Raw genomic sequence first — 17865 nt, 5'->3', positions numbered from 1 at the left:
GGTTCTCCCGATGGCCAGTCCGCGCCTGATTTCCACAGACACGCAGAACGTGCAGGATTCATATATTGTCTTTTTGCGGCTTAATATTCACAGACACTAGTCCATATCACGTTTTGATTTAAGTGTACTGACCTACTTTTGATTTATTCGTCCAAAATGTGGCATATTCCGTCCGCGTTAGGCTATAGGAATTCTGTTTTTATGACTGGATTCTACGAATCAGTCTTGTTTTTTTCCGCATTGCGGAAATTATAGGGCCGTATGTCTCAAGAGTAGGCCAGTCAGTGCAATTTGGGAAAGAAATCAATTAAATCTGTATGTGGATGTGTGTAAATATTCAAATGTAATCCACTTTGTAATCATTAACATTTTCATAAGTAACTAATTTAATTACACATTTTTTCTTAGTAACTGTAACCGATTACGGTTACATTTATTTTGTAATTAAATTACGTAACGCCATTACATGTAACTAGTTACTCCCCAACACTGACTATGAGCCACACTTGAATATAGAAACAATTACACCAAAGTGATGCATCTTTTTTTTATGAAAGTCATGTCTTGACTGTTTCTCACAAAAAAAACATTTCTCTCATGTGTCGTCTTTGTCTTTTCCCCCCCAAAACATTTATTTGCAGGCTATAGGAATTCTGTTTTTATGACTGGATTCTACGAATCAGTCTTGTTTTTTTCCGCATTGCGGAAATTATAGGGCCGTATGTCTCAGAGTAGTCAGTGCAATTTGGGAAATAAATCAATTAAATCTGTATGTGGATGTGTGTAAATATTCAAATGTAATCCACTTTGTAATCATTAACATTTTCATAAGTAACTAATTTAATTACACATTTTTTCTTAGTAACTGTAACCGATTACGGTTACATTTATTTTGTAATTAAATTACGTAACGCCGTTACATGTAACTAGTTACTCCCCAACACTGCAAACTAGCCACCGTTTTTTGTGAATAATGACAAACAACGTGAAGTAAAACTGAGTATACAGGTTTTATGTTTGTTCATGTAACAGAGCAAATGTCAAGCACTTAAAAGTGCAACAGTACTCCTTGAGAGAACCAAAAAAGCTGTATTTCTTCTGCACTATTTACAATGTACATTTCTACTTAAAGACAGTCTGTATTTTCTCAGATTAAAACAATGTATGAAATAAAAATAATGATCCAACAGAATTGTGCCACATGAATTTAGACAAAAACTTAAAAAAAGTTAAGCAGTACCTTTGACATTTAGTAGTGATGAGAATGTATCCCCAACTCAAGAAAAACAAGGCTATTTTTTTCTAAAACACTACAAAATTTTTGCTCAAATATAACATGATTTTCCAGTTAACAGAAGCAAAACAATGTAAAAGATCCCACAATCTGTGCAGAAACTGAAGAAAAACTCCAAAAAGAAATTTACACTTTAAACGTATTCCATACATTAAATAGGTCAACACTTTTTTTGAGAGAAGCTCTTGATTACATGACTCCTATAAAGAGTCCAGGAAGAACACTAAGACTTTCCAGAGCAACACTTGTGGGGCTCAAACATCCCTGAATTAAAATCACAATAAATAACTAAAAACAGCTAAAAACTAAAATCGTTAAGACAAAGACCATTCTGTAATGTGGACCTGAACTGGATTTTGTACTGATATACTGTGACTGTTGGATGTTAAGATCACAAAGCCTTTAGGAAACAGACTTAAAGTAAAGAGGCCTAAATCTCAACTAAGTACTTCTGGGAGTGAATCCTCCGAAACGTTTTTTTTTACTATCCCTGTGAATAAATGCTTTTTTTATTTCCCAATTCAATTTAAATCATAGTAAAAACAAAAAAAACTTCATAATTATGATTAAAATCTGCATGATTCAATTTTTTTGAAAAATGCACTTATGTCAGTGCCGGTCATGTTAGAGTGATAATCACTCTGCAACAATGTTGTACTCTTGCATATTGCACAGGGTTATTAAAAGTAAAATATGTCTTCTGCAGTTGCGTTGTCTTTGGTTTTACAGTGTCCTGGCTGGGTACTGAGTGCGTTATGATTGTGGTTGTGTTTCCTGATGTCGTTTCCTGAATGAGAGGGTATGGAGCTGGATAACTTCTCTGGATGGATAAACATATCTACAGAAACACCACAGAAATAGATTTACTAATACAGAAACACGTATTAATGGTGAAATGACTAAAACAGCGCTGCTTTGAAGTAATATGAAGATACAGAGTGTACAAAGAAAATAAAAGGCAGAATAAATGATAATTCACCACACCAAAAATAATTTACCATCCCAAAAAATCATACAGGTTTGAATTAAAATGAGGGTGAGCAAATGACTGAATTTAATTTCTAGGCGTACTATCCCTTTAAACAAAGAAAAAGGAACTTTTTAATCAGAAACAGACCAATCCCATGAGAGAAAGAAGCTAAACTTAAGGTGAGACACAGAATCAAGAAGTTTTACCTGGATGGAGCCGGTGGGGACTGTTGGATCTCATGGCTCTTAAACTGCCTCCTTCCTTCCCTGAAACTTTGATGGGAAGTACCTGAGACACCTCTATGCCAGCTAAAAGTGTGAAAAAACGTTCAAGTTAAATTAAATTCACCTAAATCTTACTGATAGCTCTTTACCACTGCCCACAAAACAACATCAGCTCACAGACTAATGTAATGGAGTTAGTAAAACAGCTCATACCTGCACTCTTGGTGCGCTGGTGGGAGTTCCTGGGCTTGCTGTGCTTCTCCTTGCCTTTAGGTTGGGCAGCCAGCTTGGTGGGGATCTTCTGTTGGACGGAGCTGGCTTTGTGGGATTGGTTGGTGGTGCTAACGAGGTGGACGGGCACTACGGGTTTAACAGGAAGGTTGGCCATGCTCTCCCTGCGTGGCGGTACCAGAGGAGGCCTCTCGTCGAAGCCGGGAGTAACCACATTCAATATGGGGTAAGGTGGAGGTAGCTAGAAAGAAAGGCAAGTTTAAAATCAATTAAATCTGTATGTGGATGTGTGTAAATATTCAAATGTAATCCACTTTGTAATCATTAACATTTTCATAAGTAACTAATTTAATTACACATTTTTTCTTAGTAACTGTAACCGATTACGGTTACATTTATTTTGTAATTAAATTACGTAACGCCGTTACATGTAACTAGTTACTCCCCAACACTGCAAACTAGCCACCGTTTTTTGTGAATAATGACAAACAACGTGAAGTAAAACTGAGTATACAGGTTTTATGTTTGTTCATGTAACAGAGCAAATGTCAAGCACTTAAAAGTGCAACAGTACTCCTTGAGAGAACCAAAAAAGCTGTATTTCTTCTGCACTATTTACAATGTACATTTCTACTTAAAGACAGTCTGTATTTTCTCAGATTAAAACAATGTATGAAATAAAAATAATGATCCAACAGAATTGTGCCACATGAATTTAGACAAAAACTTAAAAAAAGTTAAGCAGTACCTTTGACATTTAGTAGTGATGAGAATGTATCCCCAACTCAAGAAAAACAAGGCTATTTTTTTCTAAAACACTACAAAATTTTTGCTCAAATATAACATGATTTTCCAGTTAACAGAAGCAAAACAATGTAAAAGATCCCACAATCTGTGCAGAAACTGAAGAAAAACTCCAAAAAGAAATTTACACTTTAAACGTATTCCATACATTAAATAGGTCAACACTTTTTTTGAGAGAAGCTCTTGATTACATGACTCCTATAAAGAGTCCAGGAAGAACACTAAGACTTTCCAGAGCAACACTTGTGGGGCTCAAACATCCCTGAATTAAAATCACAATAAATAACTAAAAACAGCTAAAAACTAAAATCGTTAAGACAAAGACCATTCTGTAATGTGGACCTGAACTGGATTTTGTACTGATATACTGTGACTGTTGGATGTTAAGATCACAAAGCCTTTAGGAAACAGACTTAAAGTAAAGAGGCCTAAATCTCAACTAAGTACTTCTGGGAGTGAATCCTCCGAAACGTTTTTTTTTACTATCCCTGTGAATAAATGCTTTTTTTATTTCCCAATTCAATTTAAATCATAGTAAAAACAAAAAAAACTTCATAATTATGATTAAAATCTGCATGATTCAATTTTTTTGAAAAATGCACTTATGTCAGTGCCGGTCATGTTAGAGTGATAATCACTCTGCAACAATGTTGTACTCTTGCATATTGCACAGGGTTATTAAAAGTAAAATATGTCTTCTGCAGTTGCGTTGTCTTTGGTTTTACAGTGTCCTGGCTGGGTACTGAGTGCGTTATGATTGTGGTTGTGTTTCCTGATGTCGTTTCCTGAATGAGAGGGTATGGAGCTGGATAACTTCTCTGGATGGATAAACATATCTACAGAAACACCACAGAAATAGATTTACTAATACAGAAACACGTATTAATGGTGAAATGACTAAAACAGCGCTGCTTTGAAGTAATATGAAGATACAGAGTGTACAAAGAAAATAAAAGGCAGAATAAATGATAATTCACCACACCAAAAATAATTTACCATCCCAAAAAATCATACAGGTTTGAATTAAAATGAGGGTGAGCAAATGACTGAATTTAATTTCTAGGCGTACTATCCCTTTAAACAAAGAAAAAGGAACTTTTTAATCAGAAACAGACCAATCCCATGAGAGAAAGAAGCTAAACTTAAGGTGAGACACAGAATCAAGAAGTTTTACCTGGATGGAGCCGGTGGGGACTGTTGGATCTCATGGCTCTTAAACTGCCTCCTTCCTTCCCTGAAACTTTGATGGGAAGTACCTGAGACACCTCTATGCCAGCTAAAAGTGTGAAAAAACGTTCAAGTTAAATTAAATTCACCTAAATCTTACTGATAGCTCTTTACCACTGCCCACAAAACAACATCAGCTCACAGACTAATGTAATGGAGTTAGTAAAACAGCTCATACCTGCACTCTTGGTGCGCTGGTGGGAGTTCCTGGGCTTGCTGTGCTTCTCCTTGCCTTTAGGTTGGGCAGCCAGCTTGGTGGGGATCTTCTGTTGGACGGAGCTGGCTTTGTGGGATTGGTTGGTGGTGCTAACGAGGTGGACGGGCACTACGGGTTTAACAGGAAGGTTGGCCATGCTCTCCCTGCGTGGCGGTACCAGAGGAGGCCTCTCGTCGAAGCCGGGAGTAACCACATTCAATATGGGGTAAGGTGGAGGTAGCTAGAAAGAAAGGCAAGTTTATGCATATACACATATTCGGTACTTTCATTGTGATTTATACTATTTTGTTTCTCATTATACCTGTAACTGTTCATTCTCCATGGGAAAGGTTGCAGTGTTTAGAACATTCTCATTCCTCTTATACTTCTTCTCCAGCTGTTCCAGCCTTTCTCTGTCCTTCTCCAGCTTCTCTCTGTCCTTCTCCACCTTTTCTCTATCCTTCTCCACCATGCGCATCGAGTCTCTGAGGCGCTCCAGATCCTTCTGGTATTCTGATTTACACCAGGCCAGTTCCTGTTTATCCTCTGCCAGATTTGTCTCCTGTTTGCTGCATTCCAGCTCTCTGTCCCTCAGCTCCATCTCCCTGACCTCCGCCTGCACCCTCTGCCGCTCTCTTTCCTGCTCCCATTGCACCTGCTCCTGTCGGTGCTGATTCTGGAGCCGCTGAAAGTTGACCAGCTCCTCACGCTGCTTTTCCAAGTTCCGTTGCTTTTCCTTCTCCAGGAGAGTATTTCCCCGGGGTCGGGACATCAGCTCCTCAATAGTGGCGCGCTGTACCTCTATGTGGCTCTCTATCTGCTGGAAGACGGACTGAGGAGGGAAGGGAACAGATGAAGAAATCAAAGATTCATTTGTGCTGATCTGAATCTACACAGATGAATATTTTATTTAAAACTGATGAATCATTTGATAACAATGAGAATGAAGCACAACATGAAATGCAGTTTGGATTACCTGAAGGCTGTAAAGCTTCTGAGACAATTTAGTTACAGTGTCATAAAGCTGTGGAGATAAAAACAGGTTATGTTCAATTAAAGTTCAATGTGTTTGAAGTAAGTGAAGTACACAATAGATTATTACACACTGCAGTCACTTTTGTTAGTTTGTGAATACTGGTTGTCATAATAAAAGGTGCAAATGTGATCCGAACAGCATAAAAATAAATGTTCTTGTAACCTCACAAAACCCCTATAAATATATCTGCACAACAAATGAAGAAAACAAAAACAAAACCCACACACACTAAAACCTGTCCTGGTCAAAACAAAACAAAAAACTACAAAACACAACACAAGACAACAAAATAAAACAAAAAAACAAAACAAAACAAAACTCCTCAGACGTTTTGGGTGAAAGCGACTTTATTCCAAACTAACACAGAGTAATCAAATATTAAATCTCACCTCTGCTTTAGGAAAGTCTGAAGGATACGCACTACAGCTTTGTGGAGTTATCTCCTCATCTGCCTAAAGGGTCAAAAGCAAGAACATACATTCTGGTTTACAGTCTAGTACCACTGCAAAAAATAACAAGTATGATACTTTAGTGTCAGCTCACCGACAGCTCCAGGTTTTCATCAGGGTCCGAGTTGGCCCACTGACTTCTGTCTCTCTGTCTTTCCAATAAACTCCCAATACCATCTGCAAACAAGTCCATTAGTCAATGGGAATGAATATGTTACTATTACACTAGTGTCACGAAAAAGTTGAAAGCTTCTCTTACTTCCTGGCTGCATGCAGGCATCACTGTCAAAGCCTGTTAAAGCACCCAGTCTCTTGGATAGTGGGACCAGATCCATCCCCTCACCAGAGGAAGGAGTTTGGCCCTGCTCACATGTTACCAGCGTGTTCTGTAAAATCTCCACTGAAGAAAGATTGAAAATAGATTACAATCAACCAAGTTTTAGTATTCAAATACACCACATTAATCTAATATACAGATAAGCAGATGTATGTGTGAGAGAAAAATATTATATAAGGTGTTAAAAAAAAGACACAGTGGATCAGATCAGTTCCTATTCTGTTTTTATTTGAGCTCCATAAGATGAGATGAGATGTCACACCTAGGAACGTTTGCATGCCATTTATTGTCCCAGTCACTAAATTTTTATTACTAGAACAGAAGGATGGCGTTTAATAAATTAACTTCAAAAAGGTAACAGCAATACAAACATTTTCAGTCAATTTTATTAATACAATTTGATCAATTTATCAATACATACATTTTCAGTAACCGTGTAATAGCAATAATATTACTGCTAATATTACTGATAATATAAAAATAAAAATAAGATGAAATAAAAGTAACCCAAGCCTATACTCTATTCTACAGAGCAGTACTTTTATACTATAAAATATCAATACGGAATATAAACTAGGGCTGGACGATTAATCGAAAAGAAATCGAAACCGAAATTCAGAACCTCTAACTGAGGTAATTTTCCCATGTCGGTTATTTAATCCTATTAATACTTTCCCCTTAAAAATATACTACTGCATCGGTGCTAGACGGATGTATATGACTGTTGCACTCGCGTGTTTTGCAGCGTCTGGCACGTGAGTGGCGCGCTAAAACAATTTAAACTTTTACACGCAGCGCTGCTCATCGATGATCAAAACAGTGGATCAATCAGAAGACCCCGGAGGCGGGGAAAGCATTGCGAGCGTTTGTTTACAGTAGCAGGTTGACATAACACAAGGGAGTAGGCATTATGCGCTGTGCTTTTTAAAAACCATTCCTGAGTGCTGCATCTTGCGGTTTTTGACACAAAGACGTGTTCTGTGTGAACGGCCAGTAAGAACCTAGAGTAAATACACATATAGGGTGACAGGACAAGATCAATGAGATGGTGCCATGCTCTTTCTCTTAATCAGCAGACAGCGGTGTTCTATTTGCATACATTCATTATTTAAAATATTTGTTTACAGGAGATGCAAGTTATTCTTTTCTACTTTTCACATTGCATTTTTTTAAAATAACAGCCTATTAATTTATAAGAGATACAAGTTATTTTCTACTTGACAATGACAATATTTAAAATGTATTTTGTTTGCAAGAGATGCTGGTTATTTTCTACTTTTGACATGGCAATATTAATTTATTTTTTGGGCAAAAAACGAAAGTTATTTTCTATTTTTTTTTTAGGAAACTTGCTTTTTACAATAAAACTGAAATGTGACTTTTTTTTCATAAGACGTTTTCATTTCAAGCAAGCTTTGATTTCAGTTGATCGAAATATTCAACAAATAACCATAAATAGTTTGTTTCCTTCAATTATTTTAAAATCACAAAGATAAGAAATGCACTCTTTCATTAGAAAAAAAAATCCCACATTTATTAGTGGAGTTTTTTTTTACACTACAACCATTTAATGAACTATGAGGGCAAAAATAATAATAATTAAAAAAAAAAATTGTTAAATAATCGTAATCGAGGTAAAGTGTTCAATTAATCAAGGTTTTGATTTTAGGTCAAATCGCCCAGCCCTAATATAAACACAATTTCCCTTTTCTACTGAGCAGTGGAAGTCTCACCATCTTTTACGGCTCCAGCGAGGAGTTCTCCCTGCAGGGGCTCTGCTACATTCCCACGCAGCAGATGGCGCTCACTCAGTGAGATGTCGGTAGCACCTGTCCCATAGGCCGTGAAGCTGGAGAATAAACTCTGCTTCTCTGTAAGGAGCTGCTCTATCAAGGCATCACGCATACAAAGCTCCTCTACTCAGAAAACACCATTCAAAAAAGAAAGGACAATGTTAAATGTGACAACAGCTCATTGTATAGCAGAGAAAGGAAGACTAAAATCATAGACACAGATACAGAAATATGCATGTTACTTTGAAAGTTCCAGATCCTCTCTGGCAGTTCTTCTGGCTCCTCTTTCTCCTCTTCAGGACAGCTAAAACAAAACCAGAAAACTGTTGTTAGAAATAATGGAATATTATGAAATGTTACCCAGATTTCACTAATCTAAACAATTTTAACAAACCTTTAGGGGGAAAAAATGTTAAATGTTTACAAAAATCCAGTTTAATGTGCAAGAACTATTTTAAATAAGCCATACATTGGCTGACTTTCACTGTAAATCACAAGTCTGTTGTCTGGCAAATATTTAGCCTTTTGATTGACAGGATGTAATCAGCTCACAATCACACATAAGAAGTGCAATTTGTTAATAATTTACTTTTTTTCAGGGCAATACACACTACAGTTCAAAAGTTTAGGGTCAGTAAGAATTTTTGTTTGAAAGAAATACTTTTATTCAGCAAAGATGCATTAAACTGATCAAAAGTGAGAGTAAAGACATTTATAATGTTAGATTATAAGTAGTGCTGTCAAACGATTAATCATGATTAATCGCATCCAAAATAAAAGTTTTTGTTTACATAATATATGTGTGTGTACTGTGTATATTTATTATGTATATATAAATACACAAATGCAGGTATATATATTTAAGAAAAATATGTTGTTTATATATTAAATATATGTATAAATAATATAAATTATATGAACAGAAATACATGTAAACAAAAACTTTTATTTTGGATGCGATTCATCGCGATTAATTGTTTGACAGCACTAATAAGATTTGTAAGAAATACAAGATTTCTATTTTAAAGAAATGCTTTTGAACTGTGTATTCATCAAAGAAACCTGAAAAAAAACTGATCACGGTTTCCACAAAAATGTTAAGTAGGACAACTGTTTCAAACATTGATAAGAAATATTAATAATATTTCTGAATATTACTGTTTTTACTGTATTTTTTATCAAATAAAGGTGGTGCAAATCAGAGACTTATTACCTAATATAACCTTATATAACAAATATTACCATCTTAACCAAATTTTTTAAACTTTAGTTTATTTTAAAAAAAAAACTGTTTATGAAACGCACCGTTCCACAGCCGTCCAGATTTGTTCTCTCCAGGTTTTGCGCTCCTCTCCGGAGGAGGTTTGAAACTCATACATTCCTGGATTGTCCGAGGAGGCTGAGATCAGAAACAAGGCCTTCTCATCGTGAGCCACTTCACGCACGATAAGCTTCAGCAGTGAGATCACCGCAGGTTTGCCATCCTACAGGAGCACGTTAGGCAGCTGACATTTAATGAGAATGACAACTGTAAACTAGACATAAACAACATGCCAAATTATTACATTCTGCTCACCAGAGAGGCAAAGGTAAGTCGCTGATCTTTCTCCAGTAACAGCAGCAAAACATCTGACAACAGCAAGACAAGGACATCTAAAGGCATATGAGAGAAATACTGAAATGTCAGCCAGCTATCAAATGAGCAAAGTAAAATTACAGGGGCCGGTTGCAGCAGCTGGACGTACACCCGGTTGTAAGACTAGTCTGGACGTAAAATGCGCTTTAAGTCGTGTGAATGAATGAATGAATTTAAACCCGTTGCACCATCTCGGCGTAGTGCTACGTCTGAGACCAAATCTTACGCCTAGTCAGAGGTAGGTGTAAAGTCACGATTTGCTCGGACATTATTCGTTTTTAGTATCCATGTCTGTTAGTTAATTATTACTGCAGGCATGAACTGTAATGTTTATGGTCTTTTCGGGCAGGAGAAGCAATATCAATCGCGACGCTCTGTGTAGATTATACCACACTACTGACAGTAACTGATCTAATAAAAAAATATTTTTCTGTACAGCATGTAATTATGCAGTAATATATTACATATGATCTGGGATTATTAAAAGAAACTGTACCATTCCATATCTTGCTTGGAAGGACAGTTTAAATGCTTGGAAATATTTCACGTCTTTAATTCCATTCATTATTTGAGGCATGCCTGCCATCCAATAATTGCAGTAAGTTTTGTGCTTTGTTACTTTTAATCAGAAATAAAGAATCAGCTTCCAAATTCTGTCAGTTTTATCACAAAATACAAACTATAAATGTGGTTTTTCAGCCACAGAAAGATGTCAGTAAAACACACAATGTCACGTAAAGTCACATTTACCTCAGGAAAGACATTCATTGCCTACATAAACTCGATAGTCAGCTAGAAAAAAATAACTCTAGAGAGAAGCATTGTATTACATTCATTATATTTTACTTAACCTGCTGCCTTCATTTTTAATGTTTGTTTGAAGAAATCTGTCGTGGGAATGTGTAGGGAGACTTCAGATATAAAAACGCGGAAAGATGTCAGTAAAACACACAATGTCACGTAAAGTCACATTTACCTCAGGAAAGACATTCATTGCCTACATAAACTCGATAGTCAGCTAGAAAAAAATAACTATAGAGAGAAGCATTGTATTACATTCATTATATTTTACTTAACCTGCCGCCTTCATTTTTAATGTTTGTTTGAAGAAATCTGTCGTGGGAATGTGTAGGGAGACTTCAGATATAAAAACACGGACTTGTTAGAAAATGTTTACTCAATGAAATCATGGAGTGGTGACTTCCCTTGTTGTCTTGAGCAATTCAGTTTTATATTAGTAGTTGCAGCCATTGCAGCGTGAATGTAGTCTCCGCTATCACTGAGGGAAAATGCATCAGCGTGGACGCGCATTGTCTACGCCGGGCGTAGTTGCGCCTGATCGTAGTTTTAGTTGGTGCAGCAGGTGTAAATATTTATCGTAAAGCTGGACGTTGCAAAGCCCAGCGTAGGGCTTACACCCAACTTTTTTACGTCTAGCTGGTGCAACCGGCCCCAGATAATTACAGAAAAAACAAAGCACATGGCCTACAGCACAAGAATCCAAGTTGATGGGAAACAAGAAGATGAAAATGCAAATTAAACATATATAACGTATATAATGTTTTAATTATTTTCAATTAAGTCCATGATATATCTGTTATTGGTACAATGATCACCTTTGCTTTTGTTAGACGTTAGCCTCCAGTTGAGAACGCCCTCATGAAGCAGCCTCCTCTCGCCCTGCAGCATGTCCTCTCTGCGGAACACTCTCCCGTGGGTCGTCTTGACCTGGGACTTGGGCTCCAGCTTACTGCTCAAGTCCCTCAGCCGTGCCGCTTTCTCAAACTCATCAACATGGGTATTTACTTGTGAGATGGTGTCTTTCAGCAGTTCCAGACCTTGTACCAGGTTCCTATGCTCTTCTGAGTCAACTGTCAAAAGGAAGCAAATCATGCAACCTCAGTGAAGGTGTCTTATGGATATGCTTTTTTTAAACACTATTTTCAGCATTGATAATAATATACATAATATTTCACAATATTTAATAATAACATTTCACAATATTTTTGTTCTAAAGAACAAAATTCTCTATTTGAAGTTACATTTACATAAAAAAACACAAACTATACAAACTCAAAACAGATCATACGGTTTTCTTGAAAGAAAAACAAAACTAATTCTTTTTTTTTTTAAACGTACCTTCAGTGTATTTAATTACACGTTCAAATAAAACTGGATACTTTGTGATGCGCTGTATTATAAGAAGAATTATCTCTGGTATTCCTAATCTCCGCATGATAGACAGCTGACATATTTTCTGAGAACAGAAAATGGTGTTGTTATCAGAAAGTGAAAGGATTTATTGAATAAAACTTTTTTTTTTTTAAATAAAATAATATTATAAAACTTTTAAAAAAAGTTATTTTAAAACTTGACAACAAAAGTTCAGGTCTTACTCGTATAAAACTCTGGAATTTCTTGCTGTTTTGCATTAAGTCTTTGTAGAAGTTGACTGCATCGGTGTGGTGACTGCAGAACACTCCATAGCAGTATTGCATTCTGTCTCTTATTTGACCTGAAAACTTCACACACAATCATACATGCAGATCAGACAGCAGTACCAGTGCTAAAAGCAAAAGATATTTATAATGCCAAAAGTTAATCAAGAAATGTTAAGGTTATTTACAAATGTAAACGTTTAAAATCAGTTAAGACAGTTATGAACACTGCTTAATTTAATCATACATTACAGTTTGAAAATGTTTGGTGTCAAATTTTTAAAAACTTTTTTCCAAAGAATTCTCTTATGCTCAACATATGCTATATTTATTTTATCGAAAATCAATAATATTGCGAAACGTTCGTATAACTGCTTTCTATTTTAAAATATTTTACTGATGAATTTTCAGTTGCCATTACTTCAGTCACACAGGTGTCCTAGCAATGTGGTTCAACACATTAACTATGAACACAACTATGTTCCACTAAAAAAAATTTTTTTCTCAAGTTTAACCCTAATAAAAAACCTTTTAGTAAAATGCTTGAATACTTTGATACTTTGTTATATAACGCAATGGCATTAATAGATTAAGTACAGCTTGAGTATCCAAATACTTTTTGGGGCCATTGTATGGCAACCTAATTTAATGTTAAAACAATAATTCCATTCATTTCAGGAAGCACCTGCTGCTTAGCTCAGCTCTGGGGAATGTGGACCCAAAGATCATATGAAGGACAATGGCTATAACTGACAGTTTGGTGATCCAAAGAATGCAGCTAGAGAAACAAAAGTCTAATCCAGGTTGGTACTTGGTCTTTGTCGTATAACTAACAATTGAGCCTCAAGTCTTTAGATGCATTCTGGCATACTGGGAATCTATGCACATCCTACAGCATATATATAAAAAAAATACCTGTGCGATAAGAATATCTCCAATACTGTGGATGCAGTAATTCTGGGTACTGCCTGGCTCCAAAGATTCGATTCTTTGCTGTTTAAGGCGGTTGAGGAAAAGCTGATGCAGCTGCAGCAAGTTATCCACCTGTGGAAACAGTCTTTCCAGCTGCATCTCGTCCATTTGCAGGGTCTCACGCAGTTCCCGCACATATACACCCAAAACCAGCTTTAGCGTCCGCACATGGTTTATTTCTGTCTGAATCAGCTCTGTCATAATTATGAAAACAATCACATATTACTCAAGCGATAAACTTTTCTAAGAAAATGAGAGAAAAAAACTGTAATGAAAGCCCATACCATGTATTACGTCTTGTCTTTTAATGTCCTCTTTGGAATACTCTTTTAAATATTGCTGGTCAACAGCTAAACTCCAGGTGGGAGCCTCAAATTCCCGAGCATCTGCTTCCAGATCTTCACGTAGTGCATTATAACACCCATCTGTGTAGAAGAGGAGTAAATATACACTTTCCTTAACATCAACAAACAAGACCTGTTATCATGACACATATAAATCACATAGCTACAGTAACTAAACAGGTCAAATATCCAACCATCAATATTGATGGTGTCAGCAGAGTATGTCGACGGGACATTTGAATCTTCTAGCAAGGGCTTGAATCTCACAGAATCGATTTCTTCCATCTTTTATTCTGAAAAACAAAAAGACAGCCAGAAGACTATTAAAATGAGCAAGAAAAACAGTTTTTTCTAAATAAACAAATTCTTAAAGGTGAAGCATCTCATTTCTGTGCCACCAAACAGAATCATAAGAATAAAATCTAATATGTCATTAAATAATTCTAATATACTGATTTGGTGGCCAAAATCTTTTTTTTTTTTTTTGAGAACAGTTGTGCTGCTTTATTTTTTTGTGGGTCCAGTGATGCATTTTTTCACGATTATTTGATGAATTTAAAGTTCAAAAGAACAGCACTTATTTGAAACAAAATCTTTTGTAACATTATGTTATGTAAATGTCTTTACATAACATAATGTAATAACTGTAACTTTTGATCAATTGAATGTGTCCTTGCTGAATAAAAAATATTTTATTTCCACAAAACAAACAAACAAAAAACTTAATGACCCTAAACTTTTGAACATCAGTTGAGTCAAAGTTGCTGCTTCATGAAAAAATCATTTTAAAGCAGCTGTACCATTACTACAGTTTCTGCCCAGAATGCCAGAGCACTGACCTGTGGCTGGAGTGATAACTGGAGATGGTTAAAATCTGGAGGACACAGGTTTATCTGTGCTGTAAGAGGGTCATGCCTGGTATGTCATGGAGCAGATACAGCCAAACGCAGGATGAATAATCTCTGTCTGAGGAAAAAAAAAAAAAAAGAGCAGAAAATTAGCTTAGGGCCTTTGGATCTGCTACTTAAAAACATTCTGGATCAAATACATATTTAGACGCAATAACGTAAGTTCCTTCCTGGTATTCTTACACAGATACAATGCAGAAGTTACAGGGTTTCCAGGATTTACTTCCAGGATTTAAGAAAGTTGCAATATTTCTTAAAAAATTTAATATTATGAGAAATAGATAAAATAGTTAATGTCTTACAATTTTTTCCAAACTGATGGACAAGAAGAAAGTATTTTCTGTTGTAATCGGCAACATGTGACAGTTTAAGCAGGAGTGAGTGAGGACGCAATTGTCATTAAAACTGATGAAAAAAAAAAATGAAAAAACACTCCAAGACCATTATTCATTAAACAAGACATTAGAGCTAAAAGTCATTTAAATAGATCCATATTTACAACCTTTGACCTAAATAAGATCAAGCGCTGTTCCTCACATTTTTCTTTTAAATCTATGATGGCCTTAAAGGTCTTATGTGACTATGGCTGTGCAGGTGAAGGTGACCGAAGCATGTTTTACATGAATACACTTCTGGTGAACATATATGATATGATCTGCTTTGGTTTGTCTCCAGCACACACACACGCTGAAGTGGAAAACTGATCAAGCGAATGCATGAACATTATATGACAAACTGATTTAATGTAATAAAATGTATACGTTGATTCAATGCAACATTAGCCGTTTTCATATAAAAGTCAAATACAAATGCAATGCATCAATAGTGTGCTAGTAGACACAGGCAAGAGAAATAAACGGGTGGTGGGGCTACTGTACTAGTCTGGTTCCATACTTGGAAATCATGATATTTAAAAAAATAATAAACTGCTTCTCTGAAACAGCAAACTGGTTTTGGTTTGTCAGATTACTAAGCTCTTGTCAGACAAGGTTAAAGAGCAGAAGGCACATGACTTTGCAGAAAATAGGCTTGATTTTTTTCCCCTTTTGCATGGATATTTATTTTTGGATTGTGGTTTTCTTTTCCCCTATTGACAAATTTAGAGGGAAGTAAACTTCTAATAAAAATGCAGATTTGCATAGATAGGCCTAAATAGTAAAAGTTGCCTTATCTGAGATATGAAATGTTTCTTACAGTTTCCAGTATGTAAGGCATAAAACTAAAGTAAACAAACCCACCAGCCAAATTTACACAGGTAGATTATTATATAATTGTATTACACTACAAAAGTTTGGTGCCAGCCAGTAATTAATACTTTTATTTACTAAGGACACATTAAAATTGATATTTCTTGGCAACAATGTAAAAGTCTGTCACTTTTAAACAATTTCAAATAAATGCTGTCCTTTTTAACTTTCCTTTTATCAAACAGTTCTGAAAAATGTATCACTGTTTTTACATAAATATTACACAGCACAACTGTTTTCAACATTGATAAGAAATTCGTAATAAGAAATTGTATAATATTTCACTCTAGTTGTGTTTTTTGTATTTTTGTATTCTGTGTTTATTGCATCAGATACATGGCTTGGCGAGCATAAGAGACTTTTCAAAAACATTTAAAAAAATCGTACTGACCCCAAACCTTTGAACGGCAATGCATTTACAGTATATGGTTACAATGTTTCTTTTTTTTAGGGGAAAAAAACTACACCTACACGTAAACACTGTATTAGATGCTTTGACAGATCACCAGGTTTTTCAGCATTTTAATCACCTTTAAGCATTTTTGCAGTCCACCTTAGAAATAGACTTTCGAATTTTCAAAAATTCTATGTAGTTTCTTAATTAATACAAGGTCATAAAGTGGCAAGTATAATTATAAAAGAATTAGAAAAATGCTGTTTGAAGTAGTTTTAGATGAAGTATTGGATGACACTGCAGGACACTGTAATGTGACTCGTGTCAACTACCCAAAGGCTTCATTCTGAAAATAGCAAAGCAAAAACATGTATAAAGACAAGACAATTCACAGAAAACCCAGAGAAACACGTTGACAAATGTACAACACACTATGAGATTATATTTATACACCAAAGGGTGTGTCCTAACAAAACACTAAAGATGACTCAATACTGTCCGACACATCAAGGCAATGACACAGACACAGTAAGGAATTTCAGATCCAAACAACACATTACCACTGACTTTAACTGAATGAAAAAAAAGAGAGACTGAGACATTCTTCAAATATCTTCTTTTGTGTCCCACACAAGAAGGAAAGTCATACAGGTTTGAAACAACATGAGGGAGAGTAAATGATGAGAGAATTTACAATTTTATGTGAACTACCCTATAATTGTAATTGTCATATTAAACTGTCATAGGAGAAAATGTTTTAACAACAACTCATAATTAATATATTTAAAATGACTACAGTTGAAAGCACTCTCCTCTATCTTCAAGAAAGTTATGATACATCTTGTGAACACACTAACAAGGCTTCATAGCACTCAAACAATGTGTGCACTGCTATTCATACAGTACACTCATTCATAAAGGCTAGCATGTGTAAAGTGCATGAAGGCTAAATGAAAGAGGCAAAACAGAAGAGCGAACCTGCCCATAAACACATGACTTGTGCTCCATTATAAAGAGGAGGATACTGACTAGGATGCACATTTCATACTCAAATCCAGCTGCACCTTGATGAATTGCATCGTGATGAAATCAAAATCATGAATCGAATTGAATCGTGAGTTGAGTGAATGATGCATTAATATAGCGCTTTATTGTGTATTGTTGTACACCCAAAGCGCTTTGCAATCATGTGGGGGGGGGGTCTCTACTCAACCACCACCAGTGTGCAGCATCCAACTGGATGATGCGACGGCAGCCACAGTACAACCGTGCCAGAGCGCTCACCACACACCAGCTACAGGTGGAGAGGAGAGAGAGTCATAGAGCCAATCAAGTGGTTGGGGATTATTAGGAGGCCATGATAGA

The 17865-nt window shown here is 35.9% G+C and overlaps 1 protein-coding gene across 1 annotated transcript in view; it reads right to left on the bottom strand.

Moving 5' to 3' along the window:
• Nucleotides 1–4117: 4117 nt before the first annotated feature.
• LOC107738167 (rho guanine nucleotide exchange factor 18-like) overlaps nt 4118–17865 on the bottom strand; it is an 18602-nt gene continuing 4854 nt past the window's right edge. Inside the window, exons 2-20 of the mRNA XM_016549883.1 lie at nt 14791–14917; nt 14146–14244; nt 13892–14032; nt 13551–13801; nt 12594–12719; nt 12337–12454; nt 11814–12068; nt 10138–10214; nt 9867–10045; nt 8804–8865; nt 8502–8684; nt 6691–6831; nt 6526–6608; nt 6372–6434; nt 5923–5970; nt 5269–5778; nt 4929–5187; nt 4698–4799; nt 4118–4359 (exon numbers count right to left, since the gene is read on the bottom strand). Of these exons, the coding sequence (XP_016405369.1) occupies nt 4202–4359; nt 4698–4799; nt 4929–5187; nt 5269–5778; nt 5923–5970; nt 6372–6434; nt 6526–6608; nt 6691–6831; nt 8502–8684; nt 8804–8865; nt 9867–10045; nt 10138–10214; nt 11814–12068; nt 12337–12454; nt 12594–12719; nt 13551–13801; nt 13892–14032; nt 14146–14236 (2847 nt within the window). The 5' untranslated portion in view covers nt 14237–14244; nt 14791–14917 and the 3' untranslated portion in view covers nt 4118–4201. The remainder of the gene's footprint in view (nt 4360–4697; nt 4800–4928; nt 5188–5268; nt 5779–5922; nt 5971–6371; nt 6435–6525; nt 6609–6690; nt 6832–8501; nt 8685–8803; nt 8866–9866; nt 10046–10137; nt 10215–11813; nt 12069–12336; nt 12455–12593; nt 12720–13550; nt 13802–13891; nt 14033–14145; nt 14245–14790; nt 14918–17865) is intronic.

Source organism: Sinocyclocheilus rhinocerous, unplaced genomic scaffold, assembly GCF_001515625.1.
Source record: "Sinocyclocheilus rhinocerous isolate Xijiao unplaced genomic scaffold, SAMN03320098_v1.1 scaffold254, whole genome shotgun sequence".
Lineage (NCBI taxonomy): Eukaryota > Metazoa > Chordata > Actinopteri > Cypriniformes > Cyprinidae > Sinocyclocheilus > Sinocyclocheilus rhinocerous.
Note: the sequence above shows the minus strand (reverse complement) of the source record. Positions and strands in the feature narration are given on the sequence as shown.